The sequence below is a fragment of the Telopea speciosissima genome, chromosome 2 (assembly GCF_018873765.1).
Source record: "Telopea speciosissima isolate NSW1024214 ecotype Mountain lineage chromosome 2, Tspe_v1, whole genome shotgun sequence".
In the NCBI taxonomy this organism is placed as follows: Eukaryota; Viridiplantae; Streptophyta; class Magnoliopsida; order Proteales; family Proteaceae; genus Telopea; species Telopea speciosissima.
The window spans coordinates 82,679,091-82,703,773 of record NC_057917.1 but is presented as its reverse complement, the minus strand read 5'-3'; the positions used below and the strand labels follow the sequence as shown (position 1 = coordinate 82,703,773).

General features: G+C 38.7%; 4 protein-coding genes across 4 annotated transcripts; 3 read left to right on the top strand and 1 right to left on the bottom strand.

Moving 5' to 3' along the window:
* Positions 1 to 70: 70 nt before the first annotated feature.
* On the top strand, positions 71 to 1,279 carry LOC122651240 (polygalacturonase non-catalytic subunit AroGP2-like). The gene is made up of 2 exons (XM_043844545.1): positions 71 to 208; positions 305 to 1,279. Exons 1-2 carry the CDS (start codon positions 158 to 160, stop codon positions 1,277 to 1,279), a joined length of 1,026 nt encoding a protein of 341 aa, XP_043700480.1. The 5' UTR covers positions 71 to 157.
* Positions 1,280 to 9,655: 8,376 nt separating this feature from the next.
* Positions 9,656 to 10,491, top strand: LOC122651239 (keratin, type I cytoskeletal 9-like). Its single transcript, XM_043844544.1, has 2 exons — positions 9,656 to 9,691; positions 9,991 to 10,491. Exons 1-2 carry the CDS (start codon positions 9,656 to 9,658, stop codon positions 10,489 to 10,491), a joined length of 537 nt encoding a protein of 178 aa, XP_043700479.1.
* Positions 10,492 to 10,600: 109 nt separating this feature from the next.
* On the top strand, positions 10,601 to 13,851 carry LOC122651753 (protein argonaute 2-like). Its single transcript, XM_043845278.1, has 2 exons — positions 10,601 to 11,835; positions 12,372 to 13,851. Exons 1-2 carry the CDS (start codon positions 10,601 to 10,603, stop codon positions 13,795 to 13,797), a joined length of 2,661 nt encoding a protein of 886 aa, XP_043701213.1. The 3' UTR covers positions 13,798 to 13,851.
* A 3,835-nt stretch (positions 13,852 to 17,686) lies between these two features.
* Positions 17,687 to 22,674, bottom strand: LOC122651752 (putative E3 ubiquitin-protein ligase LIN-1). Its single transcript, XM_043845277.1, has 7 exons — positions 21,519 to 22,674; positions 21,247 to 21,397; positions 20,160 to 21,139; positions 19,928 to 20,075; positions 19,540 to 19,788; positions 18,453 to 18,762; positions 17,687 to 18,066 (listed from the first exon to the last, which is right to left on the bottom strand). The coding sequence occupies exons 1-7, from the start codon at positions 22,553 to 22,555 to the stop codon at positions 17,915 to 17,917; spliced, it is 3,027 nt and encodes a 1,008-aa protein (XP_043701212.1). The 5' UTR covers positions 22,556 to 22,674; the 3' UTR covers positions 17,687 to 17,914.
* Between the last annotated feature and the right edge of the window lie 2,009 nt (positions 22,675 to 24,683).

Genomic DNA, 24,683 nt, shown 5'->3' with positions numbered 1-24,683 from the left:
TCATAAGGGAAATTGGGAAATTACATTATACGTTGAGAATACTTACAAACTTCTCCCTCTTTCCTACTTTACTACAAAAATTTTCTCTATATAAGTTCAAACACCCCCTCTCCATGCAACAAACCCAAGTCATTCCGTTCTCTATTTCAGTTCCATCATGACGCATCCCATTCTGTTGCTTGGATTTCTGATAGTAGCATACTTTAGTGTAAGATAAATTAATGCTTTCTCATTTCAGGTTATTGTATATTTTAGTTGTACTTCTTTTATTTAATTTTTATTTCTGACCTCATGAAATTTTTAGGGTTCTCAAGCTCAAAATGCCTTCTCACAATACTGGGAAGAGAATATTGGCATTCCACACCCTCCACATTGGCTAGCTGCAAAGGCTTCTCCATTGAGTTCCCATCAAGCGAAAATGTATATGAAACTTATGGAGGAAAATGAATTGACTTCCCACCTGTCTTCCTTTTGTAAGCAAGCTAATGTTGCTTGTTCTACAAATGCACTACTGAAGAAGACAACAGACTACACAACCCTACCACCAATAGCCCAGTGGAATGATCAGAAACTGAAGTATGAACCTCTTCCAAATGGAATAACCTTGTCGATTGCCAGTCAAGGAGGATTACCATATTTTCGGGAATCAATGGTGACAAAGGGAGGTTTAATGCCTGTCCCTGATCTAAGGGACCCAATGTCATACAAATCATTCTTGCCACGGTCTCTGGCATCAAAAATCCCATTTTCCTTTGCTCGGATGGAGGATTTGAAGAAGCTTTTTGGTGTGGTGGATGAATCAAAAATGGATGAATATATTCAAGGCACCCTCAATATATGTCAGAAAAGCCCAGTACGAGGTGAGCAGTGCACTTGTGTGATTTCCGGCGAAGATCTCATTGATTTTGTTGTCAAGAAATTAGGGCACCATGTTCACATATGGAGTACTGAGAACGTCGAAGGATCTTATGAGAATGTCACAATTGGAGTTGTGAATCTCATTTATGAAAACCTCTCCGAACCACCTACCTTATGTCATAGTCTGCCATTCCCATTTCAAGTCTACTATTGCCATGTTTTTCAGAAAGTAAAATTATATGCAGTTGAAATAAAAGCACAGAGGAAAGTGAATCATGCGATCATGGCATGCCATTATGACACATCAACTTGGGATCCAAATCATCTCGCTTTTAAGCTGTTGGGTTTTGGGCCAGGCCTAATTGAAGTTTGTCATTGGATAAACCAGAATGGAGTGGTTTGGACAAAGAATCTAAGTTGAGCAGCCCATTTGAGGATTTGATTATCTCCCAGTTCTCTTGTTTGTTTGTAATACAAGTTACTACTTATACTATTTGAAAGATAAATAATAATCTGATTTGGCTTGCTTATTATGTCTTTCAAGTTTCAATATATAAATTGTCATGTTAAAGCAATTCTTTGAGATCATCATTTACTTTCTTCAAAAATCTTTGTTTTTTTTTCTCAGATAGATTCCATTGATGTCAAAGGCAACCTTTATCCAAATTGCCAGCCCTCGAGACCCATTTTAGTAGAATAATTTCTTAGATCTCAGATTTTCAATGGTGAACATAATATGGTACTAGACTTGACAGCGGGAAAATATTGCAAATGGATGATCTTACTAGAGGAATTATTGGGTGCAGAAAAGAAGATGAGAGGTGGAAAACATCTTTTTCTTCGTCCACGTCTATAAACATTGGGATAAGTTCTAGTCGTTCAACCGTATCTTTATATTGCCACAATTTACCATGTGACACATTGGATGGAGCTAATTTGTGGACAAGTAAAGCCCAAGGTCGCTTGCTCACATTTGACATGTGGCTAACTCTAGACCATTTTCTAAGTATCTGTAACTCCGTATGGTTAAAATTGCCACATCACATTTCAATGTTGCAAAATTTGGTGTAAACAAACTTGTGCCATAATCTAAGGCAAAAAATTTCCATTTCGCCACATTAGAGATGTCTATTTATTTGAATAACAGCTTCGTTGTCTTTTCTATGCCTAATTTTTCTTATCTTCCTTTGTTATGATTATATGTCCAAGTTTCCCCTCCTTTCAAAGCTTTCTTTCCTTGGCCATGCATTCTGAATTGAAAGTTTAAAAAATAGTTCCTAAAGTGACAAGTTAAATTATTCGAAAATCCAACCACATGGGAAGTTATTTTGCCCTAAAAAACGAATGGCTTAGGACCTTAGTTTCTTAAAAAAAAAAAAAACTTCAGGACATCAACTTTTTGATTGATGTGTTTCTATTGTCTAACGTCCAAACTGTTTAGTAAGTTAGGAATGTCTGAAGAATTAATTGATCTATAACATTTCAAAACGAGAAGGTTTAGGTCCCTTTTGTCAAACATGCTTTTCTTGAGTCGCATTTTCTTATTCTCATTGGCAATTTCCTTTTTGAGTAAGAAATTATAGTCGAGTTCAAAACATTTTGGATTTTGTATGTCAAACATAATTGTCTTAGCAATGTAATTGTACTATTGAATTTGATAATTGAATTGTTATGTATATCTTCTGAGGAAGAATTTTCTGTAGGAGGAGCGTGGCCCTTGCACGCACGCAAGGGGCCAATTGGAGAATGACCAGACTCATCAACAGGATAGACATTTTTGCCTTTCATGGAGGCAGGGTGGTCATTTCATCCCCTCTGTGTTTGTGCAGTCTCATTAGAGAATGCATATCTCATGCTCTTGGTGTCGGATTGATCCGATTTTAATGGCGTTGGAAAGAGCACTCAATGCTCTACGACTTTCATGAATTGTGTCTATGTTAATTCCAAACACACCATTATTACCACAAAAAAAAAATTGCAAACATACCATGCCTTAAAATGCCAAAAAAAATATTAGCATTTTAATAATGAAACATGGAGATATTTTTTTTTTTTGGTAACGTTACATGGAGAAATGATATTGGTGGATTAGTAGTCTGGATATTTACCACAAAAAAAAAGGGGGGGGGAGTTAGTAGTCGGTTTACCAATTTTATTGAAAAGGACCGAAGAGGGCAGAATATTGTACGACGTAAATATTAAATCTAGCATCCCCTAACCCACCCCCCATCCAAAAAAAATCCCTAAAATTTCTTGAGAAACACTTTATGGGCCTGGGCTGGATTTTGACCCATGGGCCAGGATTGGGCCCATAAATCTTAAAATTGGGCTGGGCTGGGCTGAACCTGGGCTAAGGATAAGGTACCCCGAGCTGGGCCTTAGTCTTCAAAGACTGGGGCCTAGCCTGCCGTAGTTACAACCCCTATTTATAGGGTTTTGACATTCGCCCCTTCCAGTCTATGAAGAGAAAAGATCTTCACCACAACAAAAAAGGCCCATAACTGCGGGGGTGGATTGGTGCAAATCCAGCATCAGTTGGGTTGTGTTTGTAAGAGGTTATACCTCAAGGATTTAGAGATCAGGAATCGAGAGTGGATTGGCCACCATCAATACCAATCTAGTCTCAAGTTAAATTGGCCTAAGATTGGCTAAATACACTCAGTCTAACTCCGTGGCATACATACCTATTATAACTGATTTTTTTGGGAGGGATCAATGAGTCAACTCAGACGAGTACCGGCCAATCCGAAATTAACTTGGTTGATCTGATGTTTCTCCCTCAATCCATGGGTGATACCTTTCCTAGTATTTGGTCTTGGCACAATGTCCGCAAAAATGTTCCTGGAACTTGTTTTTCCCAATTCTAAACCATAACATATATGGGTTAAAAAAGCACCTACATATTGATCCTGAAAAAACAAAGAAGAAAGAGAACTAAGTGGGAGAGGTGGCTTTATATATGGGTACCCATTAAAGCCCATTTCCCACTTTGGTTCTATTTGGTTGCAAGTGAAACTTTTCCTCTAAAATATATTTTATTTCTATAGAAATATTTGTATTTCTCTTGTAACTAAACAGAGCCAAAAAGAGAACTAGTAGGAGAGGTGGGTGGAGCTCAAGTTGAGAGGGCCAACCTACAAGATGACTACGCATTTAAACTTTATCAGCCCAAGCCCAATGAAAGAAAAAATTATTTAAGCTCACCCCAGTGATCAACCAGAGTCTGGTTTTCTCAGCTTGGGTTGAGCTTTTGGCTAGTTTTGGGGTTTAATAAACAGATTGAAGGCATTTGTGGTAGATAAGGCGGAATGTTTAGAAACCCTTTTTAGGGCATATAGCAGAAAAGTGACTCAGGCATAAGGGGATTCTATTCCCCCCACCCCTACCACACAAAAAAAAAAGAAGGTTTGAGTACTTTATACCTTTATACTTATGGACCACCCTCCCATCCCCCCCCCCCCCCCACCCAAAAAAAAAGAAAAAGAAAAAAGAAAAATAGTCGAAGCCTTTTTTGCTCAAGCCGTGTTCCACGAATCAGCCAATATGCTAAGGTCCATTATTATGTTTCCTTCTTTGAGAGGAAAAGTGTAAATGGAATCAGTTAGGCATAGCCATCAATATCTTTTTTCTTTCTTCAGAAGATACCAATTAGTCATTGAATTTTTTTTGAATGAGGAGAAATCTATATGCCATACCAACGACTATCTTAAAATAGTATCATCACATGGGATCCATAAATATAGAATAGGAGAAAATGAAAAAAAAACAAAAAACTCATTTGAGAGGAATACATTCTGCCATCATGGGAAAGTTTTACCCTTGAGATATATCTATTTTGATTAAGGCTTTGAAGATTTATAAGATATACCTACTCCCATTCATTACATTAAAAAAAAAAGTTCTATTTATTTGCATTTAAATAAGGACAATATAATAAGCAAAAATATTTGCTAATATTGATTTTACAAAAATTGAAATACAATTCAAAAATATGTAATCTTACTACTTTGGAATAAAAATGCAAAACTTTCCATGCCTTACAAAAAAGGAGTAAAGAAACGATAGAAAAGAATACATTCTCTACAACAATTAGAAAGTTGGATGGACCATATAGGAGGTCCCTATAGTGTGTAAAATGTTATAGTCTAGGACCCCTTGGTAGCCCAACACCAAAGGCGTTGCCATGTTAAAAGGTGAGACCTTGTTGGATATTTTTTTAGGGAGAGGGTTCTCTGAGAAAACAGCACAGGGAAACACATCAATGAGATGCAATAAAACAATATCATGCATGGGAGGATAGGAAGGTCGTTTTATGTTTGAAGGAGACAGATAGACACAGAAATGCTAGTGTATCCTACTCTCACAATTAAAAGAACCTTTTCCTTACTTTTTTTTCTGGGGTGGGGGGTGGGGGGTGGGCATGTCTTTTGAGCCAGTGGGGGAGGGTATACTAGTACCTTTTCTCTCTGGATCTCTCTCTTACATGAAATAATGTTTGAAGGAGAGAGAGAGAGACACAGAAATAATGTTGTTGGGCTTCTTTTATAAAATTATTCCATTCACCTCATTGATGTGTTCCTCCATGTTGTTTGCTTGAGGGTCTACTTATCTAACAATGTACGAACTCTACTGACAGTGTACCATCTAACTATGTTAGCAATTGTCTTCGTTCGTTACAAATTTAAGTTTAAAGAGCACTAGTCGATCAATTCTTGATTTTACAAGTTTGTATCTTAAACTTGAGGCTTATTCATAATAGATCCTAATTTTCTTAACATATGACATAGCATGTTTTAAGGGTTTCCATCACTAGAGACTTTCTCTACATTTATTTTTTGTTTGGAAGCGATTTTCATACACGGACGCATAAGGTGAAGATAGGTCACCACATCAAATAAGGCTGGCATTCGGTAATTTCGACCCCCGATTGTGAGAGGAGTGATCACTCTATAAGCGTGCATACCTTGTTAATACTAAATACTTCTAAACTTAAAAGCCAAGCCAAAAGCCTAAATTTATTTGAATGACACCCAACAAGAAGAATGTCAGTTAGAAGGTACAAACCTTCTTCTTCTATACCGTGAATATACAAAACCAATAGTAAAGAAAGAAGGTAGAATTAATTAATTAGTAGGAAATTAGGAGTAGGTCAAGGGGGCATTGATGAGGTGGGGATTACTTTCGAAAGCTTCATCTTTAAAGTCTTTGCGTAACCGCGTATGGGGAATAAGAACTTTTTGACATTCTGTATCCATATTATTTCTTTATTTTGGTAGAATATATTATTTCTTTACTTTGTCCCCTTTATTTACTTTCTTTGCTTAAAAGTGCACCGTATTCAGTTACGTGTCACCATCTCTGTTTTTTCATCCGCTTTCTTCTATGCCAACAATAGCTTCAAATAATCTATTTGGATTCTTGGGCCATGCAATTCAATCAAGTCTAAAATTTTACATGGAACACTTCAAAAAAATTTTGATGTAAACTTTTAAATGTTGAAAAGTGTTTTAATATTTGTTTTTTTTTTATTGAAATAAACATTAGAAAAATTTTATATTTACAAAATAAAATTTACCGCTTCCGTTAAAAGAAAAGGAGTGGGGTGTCTAGGATATGTCCATAGCTGATAAATTTGGGAGGGTTTCCTGCAAGGGCAATGTAAGAAGCTAGGAATCTGTATATTATACCATTGAGGGATTGGAAAATGGTATCATCCATATGGGATCTACATGAGGCCCACAAGGTTAAAATAGGAGAGAATGTGTCAGTGTGCGCCCTTTGTTATATGTTATAAGGATATAAAGAAATTTGTACAAGGGCAATGTTGCAATCTTTAAGTGGTGTAACCTACGTCTCTTTACATAATTTATTTTAGAGAAAAAGTTCTCTAAGCCGCCGGGGCAAGATATGTTAGCACCTATGTATCTATTTCTCTCATTTCCTCATGTAATCATGGTTCTAAGTATTGGTATCATATCGCCCATATCGGATGATACATATCGGTTTTGCTAGTCATCGATACCAATACCTTATCGGTAGCATGGTACGGGCAAGGGATAAAATGGTCAGAAAACTCAATTTTTTAAGGAGATTCAGGGGTAATTTTGTGCGATACAGCTGATCCAGACCAATACCGTATCGTATCATATCGGTTTTGCTGGTTATTGATATCCGTTTCGATATCGTGCACTAAAACCATGCATGTAATTATTTTGTTGCCCTCTAATGAACGATACCATTTTACCACACCTCATTGGTGCACTTTACTATGCCACTTGCTCAGAGAACCCTCATCTTTTATTTTATTAAGGGAAAAAGAACTTGGTTTGGTCGTGTGATTCTTCCACCCAGACAATAGAAGCACACAAAATTACTGCCTAGTCCCTGCTGAAATAAGGGGATTTATACAATGATATCCAGTGTGGGAGTGGCTTTAACCTAGGAAAACGTGGGAAGAAGAGCGAAAATATATTTTATGACGATTGTAGGGATGGAGGGAAAACATTGACAACCAAAATTGTCTTTATGGCATCAGAGTTGTACAAAGGAAAGCCTTGAGAATCCTCTTCTCTGCCTCCTTGCTCCATTTTCTTTTTCTTCTTATTTCAACACTAGTGGCTCTTGATACCATGTTGATACTTGTGATTGAATTCATTAGTTTTCCATTATTCCATTACAATAAAGAGAATTTTTTTTTGGTAAGATCAAATTCTATTGATAAGTACAGATTACACTCCAGAGAGTTACATATATAGAGAGATTGAGATCCAAAGAAAAGGAAACTCAGTCATTACACAAGGAAAGTGAAGATGGTGATAAGATTGATTGATGTAAACAAGGTAACCAAATATTGTCCAAATGCCTAGCTATATCACATGTGGGAAATATGAATGCCAGTCTATACCAGCCTGCACTAGAGAGGAAGAGAACATGAGAGATACTCGATTGTTACTCTCCTTCTTAAAAGAAATAACTTTGCGCACCTCCAATGTTGGATGCCATTTTGATGCACGTTATTGGTGGGCTCCTCCATGCTACTTGCATAGAGAACCCTCTTCCATAGATTATATAAGAAATGGGTCTGTGTTTTCTATAGGGGAGCAATGAGAGCATGCAGGTTGGTATCATGGGAGGTGATCATTTCGCCCCCTCAATGTCTGGGTGTGGGCAGTACACCCCACATTGATCTTTTCTCCATAAAAAATTTTGATTCAAATTGACTTGGACTTTACTCTTTTAACTTTCAAAAATTCAACGAAAAATCACACCTCACTATCAATACAACAGGGATGACAAAACAAAAACAAATAAAATTGAGAGTAATATTATAGATTTGGGAGGGGGATCACTGCTAGGCTGCATGACCCCTACACCAGTGTAGGTGCCAATGAGAGCATGTGCAGGGGCATCCAACATGAGTGAGATTTTTTTTTTTTTTTATTTCATAGGGGGTGGGATGATCATTTCACCCTTCTTGTGTCTAGGTACAAGAACCACACAATAGCCTTTGTTTATGTAAATTTAAATAGAAGGACAAAAAAATAATTTTAAAATTAACAAATTAAAATATTCAAATTATCTCATCCCTTTTGAATAAAAGGAGAAACTGAATTATTATTTTTTTGAAATTATTTTGGGAATAACATTCTATAACAACTACATTATCAATTGTTATTTACACCAATCACACATTAGATCCTTATTCGAGGTTTTTATATAATAATAGAGAGTGTTTTCCATGATGCCAATATGAGGAGAAATTTGCGTGTCACACAAACGATGGTGCAAAAATGGTATCATCTTTTTTTTTTTTTTTTTTTGGTAAATAAAATGATATCATCCATGCATAAGTAAAAGAGAACGTGTCAATATGGGCCCCACCCCATATTGAAGCTATACTCCGATAATGTTTCAGATTACCCAAAATAAATCTGACGAAACTAAGGGGCCAGCAAAGGCTAACAATCTTCCCACAATTATCCACATGGCAGTTTTTCTCACGTATACTTGTTTGGGGACCTATCCGTACAAAATCTATTCTTTTAAATTATTTTCTTTCTCTTGATTGTCTCATTCCTCTCTTTTTTTTAAGTCAAAAACTCTTCAAATCCGTTTTACGTCGCAATCGTAAACATTGGCATTTTGACTGATGGCTTAGCTCTGAAGGATTTCTCCAGTCAGTGTCCTCTGGAAAGTTCCTCTCATGTGGTTGGTCAATTGGAGTCTATCTAAAGGTAGGGCCCAACCACCCCTATAGACTATATAGCCATCCTCATAATCACCACCGTCTGATTGAAATCTTTTTACTCCCACTTTCCTGTTACGTGAGGATTAGCCCCGAAAGCACATCATAAGCAGCCCAAATAGTAAGCAATTATCCAATCACAATCTTTTCAGTCTCACAATCTGATCCAATGGTCCTGAGGAGTCCTTACAACACAACAAAGTAAGTAAGTAGATTTCTCCAATGACTTCTGGAAAGTTCTGTCAGCTGGAGTCCCGTTGGAATTCAGTCACCTTAGATGGGACCCACAACCATGATCGTCACGCTCATACCACAACCTTCTGATTGGAATCATTTCCAGCAAAATCCAGATTTTTTTTTTTTTGATTAAAAATCTTTTCACTCTTGGAATCCTATCCAACAGTCCAAAAGTAACGAGGAGCAACACAAGTACACAACCAATCTTGTTCAAAACCACGATAGTCCCACTCACTCACTAACTCCGTACCTATCAGTTTCCCGGCAGTTACCTGCTAAAAAGTAAAAAGTCCGTAAGTATGGAAAATTGGAAATATGGAATGCGTGTTCTACAAGCTCAAGGAGTCAAGGGTGATTTCCTAATTTTACAATTTTTATTTGTATAAAAACCCCTCACTCCCAATCGTTCCACCAACACTACCAACAGCTTCGAGTCTTTTGATTTCCGTGTTTTGGCGCGATAACTATACTTCTGTGCTTCAATGGAGAACTACGGGAGAGGGAGAGGGAGAGGAAGAGGGAGAGGAGGAGGAGGAGGAGAAGGAGGAGGAAGGGCCCCTAGAGGGGGTGGAGGGAGAGGGAGAGGGGGAGGTAGAGGACAAAACCGTGATCAACATCACGGTGATCCTTCGAATCCTTCTAACTACCAGAGTTTCCCTGGTCAGCAGAGGGGATATAGACCGGTTTCCGGCCAGGATCCAGATTTCGGACAAGCACCCAGTTCGTATCAGGGTCAATCGAGCGAATCGAGAGCTCCGATTTCCGCCCAGGATCGGGGTTTCAGGCAAGGACCTGGTTCGAGTCAGGGTCCCACTAGGCCGGCTTCGGCTTGGGTGCAAACGGTAGAGGGGGAGGGGAGTGGCAAAGGGGCTTGGAGTGGAGGCGGAGGTTCTGGTTCTGGACGTGGTCGAGGATCGGTAGAGGGAGAGGGGAGTGGTAAAGGGGCTTGGAGTGGAGGCGGTGGTTCTGGTTCTGGACGTGGTCGACGATCGGTAGAAGGAGAGGGGAGTGGTAAAGGGGCTTGGAGTGGAGGCGGTGGTTCTGGTTCTGGACGTGGTCGAGTAGCTTCGAATCCGGATCATGGTCCTAGTGGTTCTATTTATGGTAAGCAAGTATTTCTATTTTTCGGCTTGATTGTTTGGTTTTCCTAATATGTTATTGGAAGGGGTTTTGATTTTTGAGAAATTAAGGCAAAATTATGGTTATTTCCCTTCCCGCTAATACTTTTAAGTTATAGCAGATTGATTATAAACGCTGTCAATGTTTCTGTTTTGTCCTTATTCTACAGATGCACCAATTTCAGGACTAAGATCTCTAGAGATTTCACGTTCCCGTGCACCATCACCTCCTCATGAGTCTGGGAATATTGTCCCAATAAGACGACCTGATAATGGAGGAAAATCTTGCATCCAAGAAGTTCGCCTTCGTGCTAATCATTTTCTCATCACTTACAATCCCCAAATGACTATGTTTCAATACAACATTGATGTTGTGCCAGAGATGTCATCTGGTGCTCCTCCTCGAGTTTCAAATTCAGAAATACGTTCTGTGAAGAATAAAATGTTCTCTGATGATCCGGCACAGTTTCCTCTATCCATGACTGCTTATGATGGGGGAAAGATCATTTTTAGTACAGTAAAACTACCTATAGGGAAATTTAAGGTGGATATACCCAAGGGGAAGGTTGTTAAATCCTATAGTTTCACTATAGAGTTAGTGAAGGAGCTAGAGCTTAGAAGCTTAGAAGACTTCTTCAATGGCACTCTCCCACATAACCTTCGTGCAATATTGCAAGCGATGGATCTTGTCATGAAAGAGAACCCGAAGCAGCATCGCGTCCAAGTTGGCCAGGGATTTTATTCCATGAGATACAACAGAGATGATGATCTTGGTGGTGGCATTGTAGCCTGCAGGGGCTTCCAACAGAGCTTGAAGCCCACTTCACAGGGACTAGCCTTATGTGTGGACTACTCTGTTTTACCATTTCGGAGGCCAATCCCTGTGCTAGAATTTCTCTCTGAGTATTATCAGATGCAAACTGATCATCTTGAAAGTCAGCTGAGACAAGATAAGCAACTGAGGCGTGATCTTGAAAAGGCCGTGAAAGCATTGAAAGTGATGGTGACGCACAGGGAAACCAAGCAGAAGTACACAGTCAAGGGACTAACAGGTCAAACTGCGAATAACCTGACTTTCACAATGGAGGACCGGGATGGTGTTAATCCACCTCAGGAAGTTAGGCTGGTGAATTATTTCAGGGACAGATACAACAAGGAGATCAAATTCAAAAATCTCCCTTGCTTGGATTTGGGAAAGGGTGATAGGTCAAATGCTGTACCTATGGAGTTCTGTGTGTTGATAGAAGGACAGAGGTATCCAAAGGATCTGCTGGACAGGTATGGAGCAACAAAATTGAAGGACATGTCCTTGGCAAAGCCTTTTGTAAGAAGGAATGCCATACTTGAAATTGTCCAAGCAAACGATGGGCCTCTCAGGTATGTATAACTACAACAAAATAGTCCCGTGGTTTTATTAGCTGTGCTTCTTGTTGTTGCAATTATTGGATGTTGGTTTTTGGGCCATAGTCAATTGGACTCAGCAACATATAACAATTCTAATATCCCATTTAGAATGTCTCTTATGACAAAAATTAATTTTATGGGACGAGTATCTCAACACCAAACCATAAAAGTAGATTTTGTGGAGGGATCCTTTAAATAGTAATGCTTCGAGTATTATGAATCTGAGGTTTGGCCATCTGATTTCATTATGGTGGTAGATCATATATGTTGTGAACTAACTTTTTTTTGTTATTTACTAAATGTTGGCCTCTGGAATTTTTCAGAATGTTATGCCTTTTAGTAGTACATATATTTTATATACTTCTTGATTCTTGATTTGCTGATTGTTTTCTTCTTTAGGAACTTTTAGCTCTTTCCATTTTTTAATTTGTTTGAAAATTCATTGTTGTTTTTTTTGTTCAAAATATAAGGCTATGCTGATTGATTTTTATTTTTATTTTTTAAAACAGAGGAGACATAGTGCGCAACTTTGGAATTAGAGCGAGCACAGAAATGACACAGGTGACTGGCCGTGTGATCAGAGCACCGATTCTAAAACTTGGTGACACCAGTGGCAGAGCTTGTAAATTCACTCTCAATAGGGAAGATCGCCAGTGGAACCTTGTTGATAGTTCTGTATTGGAAGGGAAGTACATTGAAAGATGGGCGATCCTTGATTTTACTTCGGCTGATCGGAAGTTCAGGGTGAACTATGATAGATTCATACCACCATTAATGACTAAATGCAATACACTAGGAATACGCATGGAAGAACCTCTCTTCATTGAACAAGCTGACATGTATGTGCTCTCTGATACTGACAAGCTTCGTAAGCTCCTTAATCATGTATATAACAGGGCAAAACAGCAGTTGCAGATTCTCATCTGTCCAATGACAGGCAAACATCCTGGTTATAAGGCTCTAAAGTGGATCTGTGAGACGCAGATTGGCATTGTGACACAGTGCTGTTTGAGCAACCATTGCAATGCGGGTAAAGATCAGTACTTGTCAAACCTTGCTCTTAAGATCAATGCAAAGCTAGGAGGCAGCAACTTTGAGCTCTTTGACCGGCTTCCCCGTCTTGAGGGCAATGAGCATGTGATGTTTATTGGGGCTGATGTCAATCATCCGAGCGCAGGAGATCCATCTAGCCCCTCTGCTGCAGCTGTTGTTGCCACTGTAAATTGGCCAGCTGCAAACAAATATGCAGCACAGTACCGTCTTCAAAAGCATCGCGCAGAGAAGATCCAAGATTTCGGGGAGATGTGTTTAGAGCTTATCAACAAATATGCTGAGCTCAACAAAGCCAAGCCAAAGAAAATCATAGTATTCCGTGATGGGGTCAGTGACAGCCAGTTTGATATGGTACTCAATGAAGAGTTAATGGATCTCAAAAAGGCAATTGAGCATGATGGGTACTCCCCGACCATTACACTTGTGACTGCACAGAAGCGGCACCAAACTCGCCTATTCCCAGACGGTGACAAAAACGGGGCTCGTGGTGGCAATGTTTTTCCAGGGACAGTTGTGGATACAACTATTGTGCACCATTGGGAATTTGACTTCTACCTTTGTAGCCACAATGGACTCTTGGGGACAAGCAAACCCACTCACTACTATTGCTTGTGGGATGATCACAAGTTCAGTTCAGATGAGTTGCAGCACATCATAAACAACTTATGCTACACCTATGCCCGTTGCACAAAACCTGTGTCGTTGGTCCCACCTGCATACTATGCTGATAATTTGGCATATAGGGTGCGACAGTACTACGAGGCTTGGGAGGCTGATTTTGCTTCATCATCATCATCAACATCTTCATCAAATGTGCCGCCTTTTAATCCAAGCAACTTCAAGCTGCATAATGATCTTGTGGACACTATGTTCTTCAGTTGAAGCCCCACAAATGGTTGCAGTCTGCTAGTCAGGTTCAATCTCCTTATCTATACAGCCATGCATAGTTGAGGAGTTTGTGCGTGAATCTAAAATATTCAAGTCCGAATCTACAAGGTTCTAGTTTACTGTTGTGTTTCCTATTGTCCTTGGCATCGTCTTTAAGGTTCTGAGTGTGATGGTTTTAGAGTCTAAGTTTCTGTTGGTCGTAAATTGAGACTTCATGTCAGTGGTTTGTGGTGTTTGCTTTGATTTTGAAGGTTGACGAGTTTTTGAGTAATCAAACAGGTTATGTTTATGATTTAAGAAAGTAATGCTTGCTTTTTCTTCTTTGATATTGAAACAGATGGTTTTTCTGTTTCTCTGGATCTTAACCAGTTGTGTTTAATAACCTTCTGCTAGTTTGGGCTCATATTTCTAGCGTTTCCCCCCCCCCTCCATGTTCTATCAGAATTTCTCATCTTGCATTCTATATGGTAGAAAATAATTTCCTTTAGCTTAATTATTTCAAATATATATAGTCCTTGTCTCTCTTGTTTTAGAAAATGACTACTAATAGATCTGATCTTAAATAAACAGAAAGGAGATTCTCCAAGGCAACTGTCGAGCTAGATTTAGGCCATCTTTGGTATGCATAGTCTAGGAATAGATTTTGAAGTGAGAAAATAGAGAATAATCAGGTTGAATCAGGTTTCATAATACATTCTAAACCCATAATCTATTCCCAGAATGCATATCTAACACAGTCGTAATGTGTGTCTATTACTTGGACTCATCACCTGGACAAGAATGACTGATATGAATCAAGAGTCAAGAGATTGTGCATGCTAGATTCTATTTCGAGAATGAATACCAAAGACAGGCTTAAAATTAATTTTCACTCTTGCTCTTGGCATTCACACACTCTTGACCAAATCAGTCGTTCTTGTCTGGGTTACTAATCCAAGAGATAGACACATTATAGTTGTATTTGGTATGCACTCTCCAGATAGATTTTTGGTTTAGAACATTTTTGAAATCTGATTATTCTCTATTTTCTCGTTTCAAAAGACATTTTAGACCCAGAATATATTTTGAGAATGCATACCAAACAGTCTTATGTTCTGATTTTGCTGATTATGATCCCTGTCTTCAGATCCACCCTTGTGATACTTCTGGTTTTATGAGATGCTATACTCTTAGATTTGAATCAGAAAGTAAATTATTCAAGCTCTGGTTTGAGATCCTGGACTTAACCTTATTGCTCAACCCATCTCAATCCAGCACCATTAGCCATCTCACTACCTTAATGAATTTATACTCAAGGGGTGGCACTGTAATAGTCTGCCTTTGGACAATATTACAGTTTTTAACTTGAGCATTCGTTCATATGAGCAGAACAAAAAAGCCTTTCGACTGTTCATGGATCTATAAAGTGATCGACTCAACAGATCCGCAAGGAACAAGTATCAGGATTGGTTGGCACTAATTAAGTCAACCAACCTTCTCATTAGTATTGATTTATAGGTGCAGGGTTCTTTGAGCAAGCGGCATAGAGGAGTGTACTAATGTGGTGGTGTAAAATGGTATCATACATTGGAGGGCAACGAAGTCATTTCATGTGAGGAGGAGAGAGACAAGACACAGAGGTGCTAGTGTACGCTACACCAGTTGCTTAGAGAAACTTTTCCCTAATTCATGTCACACTAGGTCGGCCAATGGCAGTGTCTGATGACTCTACCATTCTATTCAACTTGGAATAGTGATATGGTAATTCTAACCATTCTACTCAACTTAAGCTATATAACCTCCCTTGTATTGGCATTTATTGTCAATAAGCAATTTGGGGGGGGGGGGGGGTGTGGGGTGTTGAAACTTGATGAGTAGGGGTTGAAACTGGATAAGTGAGTAAAGGAGTTTGGGGTTTACCTTTCTACAGAATTTGAGTTCCATCCAACCTACAGTGGTAGATACTTGCATCATTCCAGAGATGTTTCCTTCACCAACCGTACCAATAACATTACTCTGTTTTAGCTCCCTTGCAAAAAGGTTCACAAGCTTGTCAATATGAAAAAGCTATAGCATTTATTTCTTCAAAATCTTGAAAATCTGTTACCCATATGAAAGAAATCGATGAAAAACATCTCAATTGCAATCTATTTCTTATTTGTTTCATTGTAAATTTTTTTGAGAAAATGATAATTTATATGAAAATTTTCTTGCTTTTTGTTTGTTTGTATATTACATTAAAGCAAACAATGGAAAATCTTATTTTGCAGGAAAATTTTCCTTTTCTGTCATTTTACATGAAAACAAACGAAGCTTAAATCTCTTTCCAATCTAGGAATCAATGTTATCAAAGGATTTCCTACGATTATTTATAATAGTCAATCATCCACTTTGGTATCTTATTGAACAAAAATGATTGGTTGTATTCACCAATCTTCGCAATAATCGCTTGTTCCACAGTGGGATTCACTGCATTTTATATGTTTCGAATATATTTACTTTACTTTTGAGGGACATTTAAACATCCATTTTCAAAAGTACAGCGGCGAAAAAAATTAGGGAAAATTACATGATTAGCTATTTTTGGGTTTTCATTTACAAAATTGTCCACCCTATGTTTGAGTTAACAAAAATAGACAAAAACAAGTTAAGGTTTACAAAACTGGACAAAATAGTGTCTCTCCCTCCCACACTTACTTTTTTAGACATTTTTACCCGTCATTGCTTTCTCGCCCAGGCATCCTCCGTTCCCTGCAACCCTACCCTTGTCCCAGCCACCGCCATTCTCTGCTACCCCAAGTAACAAAGGAAAAAAAAAAAAAAGATTTTTTCAGAGGGGAACTGCCGAGGAAGGAAGGAGAGTCACTGTGTTGTCTAGTTTTGTAAACTTGTTTTTGTCTATTTTTGTTAACTCAAACATAGGGTAGACAGTTTTGTAAATGAAAACCCAAAAGTAGCTAATCATGTAATTTTCCCAAAAAATTATCCCTAGAGTCAAGACAGAGGAATGTATAAACCAATACTTCATAGATTCGATCGTGGTTTACAATTATAGCTTCCACACCTGTTCATTTGTCCTATTTTTAAGGTGAGAAAAAAAATCTTTTTCCAATCTAGACTTTCCTTTTTTTAAAGGAAGTTAAGTGGGAAAGATAAGTTAGCAGTTGAGGCTATCTTTTCTATCAGCAATACCCTCTACTATTTTGCCTCCTTCCCAGCCTAATACCAAAACTATAAATCTGAGATGAAGCACATGTGGAAGGTTGGGTATGAGATTCTTGAAAAGCCTTAAGAAGATACCATAACTTCATTTCAAGGTGGGAAAATGGGAAAAAGGGGTTGGTTTTGATTTTACTTTAGCAACAACACACAAAAACAAGGAGAAAATTAAAATTAAGGTGGAGATCACACACAAGCAGATGGCCAAAAAGTATAATTAACACCACAAGGGAATTGTTACAAGGGAATTGTTTGTTCACGACTAGGAATCTAATTAATGTAGAATCCTTCCAAGAGAACCTATCAATTACAGAAAACAAACTACTTTTCTACTTCTAATCTGTTATTACACCAACATATAAGAATGCCCAAAAGCAGTTCTGAACACATTAAACAGTTATACAGTAAACAAAGGGAAGATGATTGGATGAACTCCAGATGAAAATGGTGTCATCAATCATCCCTCATCAAGCCCTCTCACCATGGATCCTATGGGCAAGCTGGATATCGTTTGGGTATGATAGTGACACGCTTAGAATGGATTGCACACAGGTTTGTATCCTCAAACAGATCAACGAGGTATGCCTCTGCTGCCTCCTGCAAAGCCAAAAATATATGGCTCCGGAAACGCATACCCATCTGCAAAAATCATTTATCTCACAGAACCAACCTTCATTTTACACTGGAGAGAAATTTTACCATACCTTTGCTATAGAGTTATGAGACATATGTGCCTATACATCGTTTATCAAGAAAATTAACTTCTCCAGTGTGGTCAATGCACCTCAATAAAAAGAGGGGCAGGTGGCGAGAAGAACAGGAGGACAAATAGTCCATGACTTGGCAGCAAGATTCTAAACCACTAGAATAGCTGCCATCAAAGCAATTGACATTCTCAAGTCCACAAGTAACTTTACTGTGGCATGATTACTAGCTCAGGATACTGATGGTTAGAGTTTTCTGTGGCAATGGAAAGAAGCTGTTCTGCTGTCCAGGTCACGAGGGTAAGGTTCCGTAGGGGGCCAATCAACTCTTTATCCAGCCGTGAGACCATGGAGACACATTCTGCAAATTTGAACAGAATAATCACAAACATTTTCAGAATTAGATAGTACATAAATGCAAGTTGACTTCACAAGCCTGCAGTGCAGATTCTATTTTACATATGCTTCCTACATGCTATACTAAGACATCCAAAGGTTTTATTGCAATGGCCACCTTTAGATCATGATAATGTCAAATAACGAAAATTTTAGTGTTCATTGCCATTAGTTTCTAGTCTTGATCTTGGAGCTAGTTTGTTTAATCGACATAATTCATCTATTTCAGTGCCAGGGGGGAACATCACCGGTGAACAATGTGGTAAAATCTTAAACAAGGACGGATTTTCCATTTTTAAGAGACCTGAATGGTACCCTCTGAAAATAAGGACAAATACTAAGATACCATACCTGAATTCTTAGTGAGATTCATTAATGACAAAGAGGCAAGCACCCTCTCCTCAAGTGCTTTGTCATAATTTAAACATTCTAGCAGCCGAGGCACAAGGCTCAAGCATGCCATGGACTGAAAGCTTGCATCTTGAATTGAGGAGAGCAAGCTGCTCAACCATGCCACTGTGACCATGCTTGCCCACGCCAAACTTGGGATGCCATTGGATATGCACTTTGAAAGAGCAATCAAGAATCTTTTGTTGCTGCTAGTGAGCAGGACACTTGCTGTTCTCCTCTGCCAATCTTCAGTGGCTTCATCCTCTTCATTCTGGATATAAAGTTCAGAACATAGTGATTTGAATGGTCATGAAATAGAATAAAGTAAAAACCACTAATATAACATATATAATTTGTCTTGGCTATCTAATTCGTTATCCTATTGTGAGGTTGTGTAAATGATGAGGCAAGTTTCCAAGAGACCTTCAACACTTAATAAATTCTAAATTTAAGTTTTATCACCCCAAGGGAAGAACTAATATAAATATTCAGTAACTGAAACACAGCTAAAAAAAGAGCGCACCCAGTGCACAAGGCTCCCATCCCTGCGGGGTCTGGAGAGGTTTATAATGTATGCAGCCATACCCCTGCTTTTGCAGAGAGACTGTTTCCAGATTCGAACCCGTGACCACTTGGTCACAATGGAGCAACATTATCGTTGCACCAAGGCCCACCCTCAGTAACTGAAATACAACTCCCTGCAGAAATTAACTTAAGCCAATCCTTAACCAAAACACTTCGCAGCAGCTAACTCTGCTACTTGAAATCTTGATGAACTTGACTGCAATGACCAATACTTTTTCTAAGATGATCCAGAAGATACGATGATTTTTGGAAATCAATACTATAATTTGAAAATGACTAACATGATCAAGGAGGAAAAGTAAGGTTTTTGTGCTATGGTCATAGAATTCGATACTCTAATGTACTTGATATATCCTCCATCGATACATAGTTTTTAAAATGTTCTGTTTCATCTTGTAGTTTCTTTTGTATGTTTTTAATATCAATCAACCAATTCTTGGTTTTAGTGAAGCAACAAGCGTACCGATAGCACAAATTGGTCTACAACTATTTCCTTTCCATGGAATGAATCCTCTGAGCTCTCATCAAAGCCTGCTTGCCTCAATAGCCATGTTTCGACTGATGACTTTCCCATGTAAGAGAAACGACCTCCCAGAAGTAACAAAGCCCTCCCTGATTGTTCTTGAACCTTATCACATGTTTTGCAATCCAAAGATGCTACAATGGCATCTACTGCTTCTTCTCTATACACACTGTACTGCAGAGGATCTCCCTGCAACAAAACTGCTTATCTATTGGAGACTATTTGAAATTCTGTGCAACAGCAATAAAATGAAAGAATGGAATGGGTGGTGGGAGGAAACATAAAATCATGGATAAAAGAGACAGCTATAGCAGCTTGCGAAGAATACCAGAAGATCAAGTTGTAATAAAATGGCTGCTACCAATGGGCGTTGTTCAAGTGGAGCCTGCTGGAGGTAGACTAACAATATGTGCATTATGTTCAAAATGCCGCCTTCATTCTTCAATCCATTTAAGAACTTGTTGACCTGGGTTCTTCTGGTAAGGTTTACAAAGTTTATCAGACATGAAATTAACCTCTGAAAAATACCCCAAAGTTGTAACTTGTAAGCAAGAACATACCTATGAAGGCAGACCAACTCGACTAGTAAAGACAGCACACACTCGCTGTTCCTGGACCTGTTTCGGTTTCCAAGTACAAGAAGTTCAAGAATACATGACTTGTTTATGCTGTTGGCTAAATAGTGTCTACAACTTCCATCGGCTTGGATGCAACAGGATATCATAGAAGCAGCATTCATCCTACCAAGTGTATCGCCTTTTTCAAGTCTTTGGATCAGTAAGCTCAGACCTCCAAGGGAAACAACTTCCGTAGCATTCTCTACATTTTTGTCCTCATCAAAACCTGTAAGAAGTTGGCCTAGCAAGTAGAAAGCTGCCTCTTGAGGATTGCAGCGAATGGAGAACAAGGCCTGCAACTGGTCCCCAAACTCCAACACCCGGAGGACTAGTGGGACCCATTCAATTGATAGCATCTGTTTTGCTTTTGGCTTGAGTAAGTAAAGCAGCACAGATGCCTTCAGAAATAGACTAGTACTTCTTAGAAGTCTCAAGAAGATTTCAAGTTGTGGGTCTGAATTTAGTATTATCTGACTGTTCATCTCATTCCTTGCTGCCAATTCTGCTAAAATTGAGATTGTTAATTCTAGAATCTCATCGTCTTCTGAAGTAAACAAGACCTCAAGCAGTCCCTCAATCAAAGGTGCTTTAGACAATTTAGTCTTAGTTGCCAGATTCCCATTTGAGTCCAACCAAGCTTTGGCAAGTACACGGATTGCAATCTCACAGTCACTAAGGCTATCTGAAGTGCAAATGGTGGAAATTGCAGTACTGAGATTACTTGGAGGAAGATGAGAATTTGTTTCCTTGTAGATCGTCTCATTCTTGAACATATTACTTCCTTGAAGCAAACTTGTTGCTGTTTCATTTCGGCATGACAATAACCGAAAATAGTCTGTTTTCTTGGTCCGGTCCAGTGGCAGCTCTGCTTTTGCCTTTTTGCAGTTTTTGATCAATGATCTTTGATCACCTCCCTCGGCACTCTGTCAACGTTAGGAAGATAACAGAAAATTTGTGAAAATACTGACAGAATATATATTTTTTTCTCATTTAAGTGCTATCAATTTAGAGGGAGGGAGAAGTTACCCACATGAGCAGAGCTGCTCAGCCTGAAATTGTCCTCATCACTAAACGCTCTTTCCTCCTTTGCCAAAGCCACTGCATCATTTAGGTATCCATTTGTACTATCTTCAAGTTCCAAGGATTTCCGCTCATGGGTTCGACCAAAGACTGATTGATACCTTCAGATGTTTGAGTATATCACAAGGCAATAAGTCAGTTCCCCATGATATTCTCAAAAAAAATCAACATTAAATGTTATTAGCAATTTAAGAAATAATTTGACAGTACTATCTGACTTACAAGTTCTCATTGATGGGAGACCGCAGACTAAGGGAGGACATCGATACTTTTTTCCCCGAAAGTCCATAATTTGATCTTGATGGTAGAGGCACAGAAGGGATGGGAGGAGCTTTAGCCCCAACTTTAAGCCACTCCTTGTAGTAAAGAGCAAACTGAGAAGTACCCATATCCATTTGGTCATTGTAGTCCTTGCTTAAAGCCTTCATCCTTCTTTCTCTCTTATGCAAATCCGAGCTCGAGACTAGTTCAGCTTCTTTACCGTACCATATCTTAAGATGAAGAAGGTGAGGCAGAAAGAAATGCTCCCAGAGGTCAGGAAGTAAGTGTGTTCTAGCGAGAAATGGCGAGTCGGAGAAGACATGTAGAAGATGCCTTGTTGATACACGGTCATTCTTCTCCATCTTGTACACAATAGAAAGGTAGAGCTCTGCACAAGCTGAGAGATGTGAAGCATTCTTTGGGTTTCGAGAACTCAAGGAGGCAACGGAGCTCAACAACCGTTTCGGATTCTGCAAAGACTTAATTTTCAATTCCCTCGTTGTCTCGTGATTCTCTGCTACTTTCTCAACACTTCTGATTCCCAGTTCTATGTTTGCTAGCACCCCATCATCCAATCCCTCCTTTCTCATCACCAAACAGGAATAGCACTTTGCCCGCAGTGTTTCACGAAAATTTTGATCCTTACTAAATCGCCCTATGTACCCGGTGAGAATTGATATTACAGCACGGATGGCAGCCTCATCGATTGCAGGCTCATCGTTCCGCAAACCTTCTTTCTTGAATGACTTGGAATTCGATCTCTTTGACTTGGAATCCTCTCTTTCCGAAGATAAAGCAGAGGACCCATTTCGTGCAGGGGTCTTCTCAGTCTTTTGAGTTGAGAAATCGAAGCTCTTTCGATCATGGCAGATGTAAATTGGCAATACTATTGAATCTGCAGTTGCAATTCGATCTCTCGACTTCACCTGCCTTCGATTCTTGTGATATTCCGCATGTCTGGTTCCTTCTTCTGCTAGTAATTCTTTCAAAGATGCCATTTGGTGAGTTGTATCTGGGTTTCGAGCACAGAAAATGAGGTGAAGAAGAGGTGTACAGACATTCTCTCGAACCAAAACAGAACAAAAAACAGCTAAAGAAGAAGAGAAAGGGACGAAGGAGGTCGGAAATGAGGACTGGAAGAGCTGGTGATTATCCTAAGCATTTTAACCGTTAGTACTTTCTTCCTTTTTTGTTTGAAAAGACAAACCAGACCGGGGGCAGTTCATTTAACAGTTTTTTAAGCTTCCCACCAAAACATTGAACTGGTTGAACCAGTTTTGGACCTGGCTTTGGTAAGATTTTATTTAGATTTCCACTTAAAACAACAGGACAAAGTTCATGGTGGGATTAATTGTCAAACCCATGTTTTAGGGGTGTCAAACCAAAAATTAGTTTATTTTCTTGACTTGGAATATAGTGCTTTGCTGAGCCGGATTGGGACTCATTTACTAGCTAATCAAGCTTTGAAGCACGGTTCAATGTATGATATCGGATCCACTGCCATATTAGTCGATATATTTCGGTATTGCTGGTGCCCAATACCGATATGTTACCAATAATGTAGCGGTGGTATCAGTACAAGGAAGGGTAAAATGGTCTAAAAACTAAGGTATTTTGCATTTTGAGGGGTAAAACGGTCCAATCCCCCATACAACCGATCCATATTGGTATCAACTGAGACCTATTAGAGTACCGATACTGATACCTAAGAGGCTAAGGTCTCGTGACACGAAAGTACTACTTTGCCCTCCAATTTTCTTATTCGGAATAAAAATAGCTTCAATCGCTAACATCTAAATTCGTCATGCATGTGGCAGATCAATTGGCTCTCAAACTTTGTGAACAAGACATCCATATACAATGTGATGAAGATTAATAGATAAAATTTGACATATGACCTATCCAAAGGAAACCACCTTATCTATCAAAGGATTCAAAATCTGAATCAACCCTTTTATGTGGTAAGAATAAATGACTGAAGAATCTTTTCTATCATTGTAAATGATAGAGGAAAACTCTTTTTTTTTTTTTCCTTGATAAAAATATGAGAAAACATAAGGTAAGGTGAGGAGAACCACAAAATCTAAGTAATGAGAGGTGGGGAAGAGATCCCATATTGGTACAATTAATAGGGATCATTTGATCATTACATCAGAATTCTCGGAGCTATGGAATCGAAACATAACAGGTAGCCCACCTACCATTTGATCATTGATCATTGATATATGGAAGCGCGTGAAGCATATACCTGTGCAATATACTATCATATCTCAAGGGCCAACCCTTCTTTTAGTCTTCTATGGGTGATAAAGATGTTTCTGTGATAGGCCGCCGTCAAGCTTGGTGAGAGGAGGACCTAAAATGGGCAGTAGCGACTGGATACCTCCATATTTCACGTGCAGGGCTTAACTTTCCATCTTTGCACTATTAAGTTACCTACGACTAGGGTTTTCAAATGCTGGCCTGCATTGATACATCTGATCGAAACTAAACAGGTTAAAGCTCGAAACTAAATCGACCGGTCCATTTAGCAAACGATTGATGTTAGATCTGGACCAATTAATATTTGATTGTTCCTAATGTTTAGTTGTAGCTTGATGATTGTCCGATTGGGATCGATCGGCATTGATAATCGATCGTTTATTATAGCATGAGTAATCCGATTATAGCCCCCGTTTATAGTTTTTTACAGATCGTATATAGCCCAATAATGAACGAACCTATTACCGATCAACCGAATATAAACATATCAATGCCTAGTTGTACATGGTCATAAATTGGTGGAGATTAATTAGGCCCAAATGAAACTGGCTGGGACTAACCGATTGACACCGAATTTGGGTGGCGAGTGATTGATACGGATTGACTTAAACCGGTTTCTACATTTTTTATTCCCAGATAAAAAATCTGATTGGCACTTGTGAGAACTGAGAAGAGAAATTGGGTTCTTTCGTTTTTGTTCAAAAATACAAAATTTATTTATAGTAAAACATAGGAAACAGTATTAATGAAGTGGGTTTAATGTCTAAGATTAGATTAGAAACAAACAAAGAAAAAGGACAATGAGAGGGAAAGCCCCTCCTTTTATATGGCTAATATTATTCATAATTCATATAGGCTTTGACC

Coding starts and splice junctions, on each gene's coding strand:
- LOC122651240 (XM_043844545.1), top strand. CDS start 158: ATGACGCATCCCATTCTGTTGCTTGGATTTCTGATAGTAGCATACTTT. Junction 209..304: donor TGATAGTAGCATACTTTAGT/GTAAGATAAATT, acceptor TGAAATTTTTAG/GGTTCTCAAGCTCAAAATGC.
- LOC122651752 (XM_043845277.1), bottom strand. CDS start 22,555: ATGGCATCTTTGAAAGAATTACTAGCAGAAGAAGGAACCAGACATGCG. Junction 20,076..20,159: donor GAGTTGGTCTGCCTTCATAG/GTATGTTCTTGC, acceptor AAACCTTACCAG/AAGAACCCAGGTCAACAAGT. Junction 19,789..19,927: donor TATTACAACTTGATCTTCTG/GTATTCTTCGCA, acceptor GTTTTGTTGCAG/GGAGATCCTCTGCAGTACAG.
- LOC122651239 (XM_043844544.1), top strand. CDS start 9,656: ATGGAATGCGTGTTCTACAAGCTCAAGGAGTCAAGG. Junction 9,692..9,990: donor ACAAGCTCAAGGAGTCAAGG/GTGATTTCCTAA, acceptor TCTAACTACCAG/AGTTTCCCTGGTCAGCAGAG.
- LOC122651753 (XM_043845278.1), top strand. CDS start 10,601: ATGTTTCTGTTTTGTCCTTATTCTACAGATGCACCAATTTCAGGACTA. Junction 11,836..12,371: donor GCAAACGATGGGCCTCTCAG/GTATGTATAACT, acceptor TTTTTAAAACAG/AGGAGACATAGTGCGCAACT.